The sequence below is a fragment of the Nicotiana tomentosiformis genome, chromosome 2, assembly GCF_000390325.3.
Source record: "Nicotiana tomentosiformis chromosome 2, ASM39032v3, whole genome shotgun sequence".
NCBI classification, from domain to species: Eukaryota; Viridiplantae; Streptophyta; class Magnoliopsida; order Solanales; family Solanaceae; genus Nicotiana; species Nicotiana tomentosiformis.
In genome coordinates, this window is record NC_090813.1 from 79,453,428 (window position 1) to 79,460,767 (window position 7,340).

At 33.8% G+C, this 7,340-nt stretch overlaps 1 protein-coding gene across 1 annotated transcript; it reads right to left on the reverse strand.

Moving 5' to 3' along the window:
* Positions 1-1,542: 1,542 nt before the first annotated feature.
* LOC104087267 (coniferyl alcohol acyltransferase-like) lies at positions 1,543-4,609 on the reverse strand. Its single transcript, XM_009591679.4, has 2 exons — positions 4,043-4,609; positions 1,543-2,675 (listed from the first exon to the last, which is right to left on the reverse strand). The coding sequence occupies exons 1-2, from the start codon at positions 4,466-4,468 to the stop codon at positions 1,677-1,679; spliced, it is 1,425 nt and encodes a 474-aa protein (XP_009589974.1). The 5' UTR covers positions 4,469-4,609; the 3' UTR covers positions 1,543-1,676.
* Positions 4,610-7,340: the final 2,731 nt, after the last annotated feature.

A 7,340-nucleotide genomic window follows, 5' to 3' on the forward strand; every position in this document is an offset into this window, starting at 1 on the left:
AGCTAACTTTCCAAAATTATACTTATGACCTCAAATGAAAAATATTCAAATGACAAGAAATATAAAAGTAAGAACAGATCCAACATTCAGTGACTTCTTGCTTCGTGTCGGAACGAAGAAGAGCATCCAGTAAAAGATGATTTGGTTCTTCTAGAACAGTTGGTTATCAACCCCAATGATAATAGTAGTGCATTTAATAAGAAAAATACTTTTATCATTAGATTAAAACGCAATTTGTACAAATTACATGATATAAATTAAAGAGTTATCTTAGCTAGCAGAAATGAATATATTGATCAACTAAATAAAAGGTTGATTGCTAAGTTTTATGGTAGCAACAAAATATTTTTCAGTTTTTGACTCAGCAGAAGATGATACCAGCAATTACTACTAAGAAGAATACTTAAATACTTTAATACCAAATGACCTTCTACCGTACATGTTTGTTGTCAAGTTCATTATTTCTTACATATGTTAGTGTCACTATATATATAATAGACTAAGTTAAAATTGATCTTCCATTGCATATAGGTTGATTTTGAATAAAAATATGCCTGCCATGCTTCTGAAAACTTAGATCCGCTGAATAACTTATGTAATAGTACGCATATGATATATAGAAGTTTTGACAATAACGTCATACATATAGAACGTATGATACTGGTTAATGTGCTTCTAAGTATGTATTTATCCCCGAATTCAACTTTCGTCTTCCGAAACTAAAGAACATCCTTTTAAATTTGTGTGAAAATAATTTTCAATATGTTTATGTTTTGTAATTATAATAAATTAAGCACAAGGACAAACATCCTAAATATTGGACTATATTTACCACAATATATTTTCTTACACGAATAATTATATGTTGCACTTTCAAGAGAGATATCAATATCGACAATAAGAGTTTTGGTTATGGCAGAAAAACCAAAGCATTAGAAGGAAACATATACAAAAAACACCATCTATAAAGAAGTGTTCGGTGAGATACCATCACATTAGATATTTTTAAACTACAATACATAATTATCTACTTAACATGACTAAAATTGATCGTTTATGTAAGTTCTGATGATGTCCTTTCATTTTGAATTCACGTATTATACTAATGTAACAATATTTTTTAGCATTTAGATGATTGTTGTAGTATTAAATATAAAAAATTTCTCATTAATTAAATTTTATTGTTCCTTCATTTAAATAAAGATTTAAATCATCATGTGTCATTATTAACGTGCAACGCACATTTATAGATACTAGTATATATACTTATATTTGAAAATTCTCATTTTAAACTTCTCATTTTACCCTTAATAGCATGTTGGTATTGTAATAACAATGGCATGATCAAATGTTTAGGGTCACAAGTTCTGATGGTACTACTTTTGGTATGTGCCAAAAATTGTGTCTTTCTTTTTTTAAACTTGGTGATCTGCCAAGCTTCACAATATTAAATGAAAGAGAGAGTACTATTCTTTATACCAAGGCACCCTTAATATTTTGCTCTTAGAGTGTACTCATTTATTTTTGCTTATGTTCTGTCCCATCATGACCAAATTTTCTTTGTATAAAATCAATTAAAAAGATACATATTTGCAACTCACGTTAACATATAAGATAGCTTGTTTCTCCTTTTCACACACACATTACATAACGAGCTCAATATTTACATAACCACATTACTTCAAGTTGAGATAATCTGCAGTCAGGGGCTTGAACACATTGGACGCAGAGGCCTCAACCAATTCCAACTGCCATTTCAGCATGTGCATATAAACAACCCAATCTCCATTTCCTTTAGGACTCGGCATTGGCATCACATATCCTGCTTTCCCTTCCCATGGAAAATGATACGACCCAAACACTGGCTCTCCCCATCCAAAATCAATCTTCCCCACCGGAAACTGTTGCCCCGACGACACCACCACCGCCGGTGCATCTTCATTTGTGGCGTAGATTCTTGCTAAAGCTGGTTCTGGACGATGATCTTCCACCCAATTTATTAACCCAAGGAAATGTTCTTTAGTTTCTGCATGTTCAAGAAACTCATGAACTGCTCTTGCTACCCAACTTAAAGGTTTCTCCTTTAGTTTCTCCACTTTCTTCTCACCAAATGGGATGGAAAGAACATTCCCAAAATACCCTTTTAGTACCTTGGCTTGTTCTTTATCTCCATCGCTCAATCTACTCCTACCATTAACCACAATCCCAAACATGAAGTTCTCGTAATAAGGAGTACTATTTTTTTCCATCCCATTGGCTATAGTTTTCCATAGGAAAGCACTGAATGTTTCAAGCTTAGTAAACCTGTGGAATTTTGTGCTAATCATGTCGTTATTACAACTATTTGCTAATGATTGGAGGCGGATGATGTCTTCAGCCTTGACATAGTAAATTCTGCTTATAACTTGATCATTATCATCAATATTTGTGACAGCACGTGTTTCTTGTTTTAGGGCAGAGATAGGTATATACATGCTGTCTATCACCAAGGGATCGTAGTAGGAGGGACGCCGTGGAAAAAGAAAGGAACGTCGGAAAGATGGGAGCTGAGATAGTGGTTTGGACTGAGCTATTTCTGCCCATGATACGAGAAACAAGTTGGTTGAATAAGCATCAGCAACTCTATGATCAAATGTACAAGCCACCACTATTCCTCCACATTTGAGATGTGTAGCCTGCAATAATTATGTATTTGTGTCAAATCGGTAGAGAAAAAATATTATCAAAGGATTTTAATATACTCGATTAAGTCATCTAAAAAATAATTATAAGCTAATTACGGTCCATAAAGTGTGCATTAAATACATGGCACAATATGTGTTACAATGGTTTTGGATGTTGTAAATTTTGTATTGATTAAAATCACTGAGTTCCACTACAATTAAATATTATTTTTGACTATTTAGGTCACTAATTTGGAAATTGCTATTTGCACGTTCTCAATTGAATGTTCAAATTTCTTTCTACCTATTATGATAAACAGAATTTAGACATATAATCCATGCAAACGATTACTTTGTAATATACTATCTTCTCTATTTTATCTATAATGAAACAACAATATTACTCCACATATCCCTTGACAGATTTGAAATGGAGGTCATCAAAAATTAGGTACATCTCTCATGTTAAATTTTATCACCTTTTTGTTTTTTGCTATAAAAAAACACACAAAGAATAGTAGGTAAAAAAGTATATCTAAAGTTCGATTTGATCAGGGAAGACTTTTCCATTGAAGACAAAGTTTGATCAGTATTTAAATTGAATGTACACTTTTTGGTTTTAGTTTGTACTACCAATATAATGTCTGCTTTCCTAAAAGGTAAACCTTTTGAATACAATATAATACTCAGAACAAAGTTCTATGGGCTTATTTAACTATTCTTCATTTACTTCCTGGATTTGACTGGAGGGACAAGTGTTATATATACATCCTCTTAAATTGGAGGGATTTTAAAAAAAAAAACTAAAAAGAATGAAAAAACCTACAGAAAGGCGCCACTTGATCTACAAACAAACAGTAAATAATTCAGCTTTGCGATTCTTCTTCTAAAAGCATTTCTTTTAAAACATTCAATTTCAAATAGAGGGAATTCGACGTTTCTGTCATGCATGTCAGCTTTTGCATGAAAATGGCTTAGACGACTATATATATTAATCCTACAGTCTGTGCGGCAATTGGAAATTTATTACACAACCTACAAAAGAACTCTACATGTATATGTTTACATTTTTATATTATTTATGAATTGAGCTGAGAAACCGTGGAAAGGCTTTCAAGTTCAGGTGTCCAGATATTTTGGGACGGCAAAAGTGTCCTTTATAGGAGTACGGATTAAGAGTGAAAGTGTAAAAACGTTACACTCTTAAGTCAATTAAAAGATAATTACAGAAATTTGTCTATAGACTATAGAATTAAAACCTGAATAACGCAAATTATATGAGTACTGAAAAGTTGAACTTTGCACATGCAATTATGCATAGGTGATAGGACACATGCTACTTGTAAAATAGGAGAAACTTCACAACAAAAAAACAGTACCTGAACGGCTAGTACACCGTGCTTCTTCTTTGGTACAAGCTTACCCTCTATACTTTCATCTGGATTATACAAGTTGATTTCTTTGAGCTCTACATCAGCCCAAGCTTCTGTGAAATTGACTCCCGCATTGTTGCAAAGAATTTCGGGCTCTCCAGCAAGGTTCTGAACTAACTCCCCTGCAAATGCATAATAGGAAACCAAGGTTTCAGCCAAAGAAACCTTAAGAACTTTGATCATTGACCCAAATGAATATTTTGGTAACCCAGAAATAATGGGGTTCTGATAACAAAAGAAAACTCCAACGTCCATTGGAGGCAAGAGCAAATCAAGATTTGACTGTGGTAGCCAATGCTCTTGCATTGGCAACGATGCTGCCACCACCTCAGTTTTGATCACATTCACATTGAAGTCCCTTTTGGCACCCATCTCACTTCTAATATGTTTTTTTTTTGCTTCTTTCTTCTTTTAGTTGAACTCACAGAACTCGTTCTAGATTTGCTTTTGAGGACTAATCTTTACAATGGTGTGAGTGTGTGCTTTAGAGTAAGTGATGGGTGAAATAATACATGCATGGAACAGTTGTATTTATAACGTTCAAACGTAGGTGGGAGATATATATTATAAGGTTTAATAAGAGGTGAGATAAATAGAGAAATGGTAAAGTGTCTATGAGGTTGTACTAATAGAACTGAGGACGATCGATGGGGTGGTTGAGAGTTTCTAGAGCACGTTACGTTACTATACCACAAAGAATTTAATGCTTTTGGTAGAACTATACGATAATGAATCCTTAAAAGTTGGCATCCTAATGCTAATAATTCCGTCTTCTTTCACTTGGTAGGTCACACAATTAAAATATCACAAAAGCTAAAGATGCTCTCTCTCCATCCTTATTTGATGATTCTTGATCGACTCGATGCACTTCGCAAAAAGATGAGTTAAAAGCACTTTATATTATAAAATCTCACTCAGAGTCAGGGTTCCAGGATTGAAACTCGAGCTATTCTTTTTAAAAATAGGATGACAGTAGTAGTATTAATTTGAGAAACAGGTGAATTTGTCTGTTAACTTTTGCCGCTCCGGAGGATAGAATAAAGGAAAACTAGTGTACTCCATTGGAAGTAGTAAAAATAAATCCTACATAACTTAAAGTTGTAAGATTTTTTTTGTAACTTTCATTTCAAGAGGTGAACTCTATCTTGAAACGGTCAAAAGAAGATTAGTTCTACTATTATGTGTGGCTAAAAAGAGAAAAGAACAAGATACGATACAAAGTCTTGAGGAGAAGTTGGTTTCCTATATCGTGCAAATTTTTATGTAAAATTATGATCACGGGACTTAATGAGGACGTAGTGGTGCATATCCGTAGATATAGAGTCAAAAGATGTTAAAACAAAAATTTACAAAATCTTAACAAAGGAGAATTAATTTTGGAGAAACCTATGGCAAGCATCCCGTTTAACAAAAGTCCGAAAACGTAGGACCAACAAAGAGATTGTAATTAAACTTGAGGAAGTAACCAAGTCAAAACCTTTGAACTTTGTTATGACAGAAGGTGAGGAATATTTGAACTATCTTTTACCTTTTTTTTCTTAAAATTTCGCTGTTACTTAAATTTCATTGATACCTCCGCCTCGCACATCTGTTTTGGCCTTTTTGTTCGTTTCCTTTTGTCAAGAACTTTCTAGCAAGTCTAAGAGCTTCCTATACCTGATATTAACGTCATCTATCAGATAAATCGGCATGAAATAACAGCCGCACTTGATTGGAACTGATATTGATACTAGGTGTTGCCTGTGTGGGCCAAAAAATACTTTTGACATAAGCAAGCCCGTAAGCATCATGATAGCCTTCATCGGCTGCCACGTTGCCACGTATTATTAGTAAGATTTCAACAAAGACCTGCTCCAGATCGAAGTGGCCTTTAAGAGATAAAGGGTGCGGTCGAAGAGTCAGTGGAGACCAGGGTCAAGGTCGAGGATTTTACATTACTAAAAATTCGGTCAAAACCGACCGCGGCAAACCAATCGACTTCGGTCGGTCAAAAAACCGACCGAAAAACCGACCAAAGTCGGTCGGTATTTTAAAATATTTTATTTTTTAACTTTTATATTGAAACGGACCAACTTCGGTCGATTTATTTTTGGCGCAAAAATGTGGGAAACTATTTTGGCGTCCCGCGAAATTTATTTTTTAAGAAACCAACCAACTTTGGTCGTTTTTTCATATAAAATTGACGAGCGCAAAACACATACTTAAATTCTGCTCGCTAATCAAATATAGTATAGTATAATATCGTGCCCTCAGGGATTGGATTTAAACAGTATTCTCGTAGTTTTTAGCTTGGTTGCTATCCAAGATGATCAACAACTGAGATTTATAAGATGTCTAACTAAAATTAACTAAGAATCTAAAGCTATTGACTAATGACAATCGAAACAAGAAATAATCAAAGAAGGTTATCAATGGGAGAAAATAGGATTTTGATAGGATATGTGCAACATAATTTTTCGGGATCTAACTCTAGATAATTCACTTCTAATGTCCAAGTGAGTCTCTCGAATTCACTCAATTATTATTAGTTCAAACGTTCAACAAGAACTCCTCTCTCTCGACTAAGTCTTAACCTCACAAGATGAACCAATTTAAGCACGTGAAGATATGCAAGAATGCATAATGAATTGGTTTTTAGGAAAACCTCTTTCAATTATTCTCCTAACTAGGTTTATTCGATGATATAACTAGCCTCTTTCGATTACTAAGAAGAATCTATGAACTCAACCGACAATATAATGCAAAGATATCACTAGTTATGCCTCTCTCGATTACATGAACAAGTGAATATAGATGCAACAATTAAATCATCCAAAAACGCTTCAATACATAAAACTAGAGTTATAATCCATAAACAATCATCAAGACACCAAATCCATCAAACCCTAAAAGTAACTACTCCATAGAGGAAAATAAAGTATAGGAAAATGATCTAGTGGTAGAATAGTATTCTTCCACACTCTTATACTAGAATGTACTGGTATAAGACATTCTACTCCATAGTATTCTACTCCATAGACATGGTATAAGACTAGTACCAGAATATACTCCATAGAATGTACTTTAAAGAGTACAAAAAAAAATAAAAGATAGTCTTATACCAGAATGTACTAAATAGTCTAGTGGTAGAATAGTATTCTTCCACAGTACAGACCCCGATTCGATTCCCAGACGGTACAGGTTTTAATTGCATAATTAAAATACCGACCGACTTTGGTCGATTTTTTCGTCAGATTTTTTCTTT

Bases quoted from the DNA above. Each gene is read 5' to 3' on its own strand.
- LOC104087267 (XM_009591679.4), bottom strand. From the start codon at position 4,468: ATGGGTGCCAAAAGGGACTTCAATGTGAATGTGATCAAAACTGAGGTG. The intron at 2,676-4,042 runs GTACTGTTTTTT...TAATTATTGCAG, and splicing joins ACGGTGTACTAGCCGTTCAG to GCTACACATCTCAAATGTGG.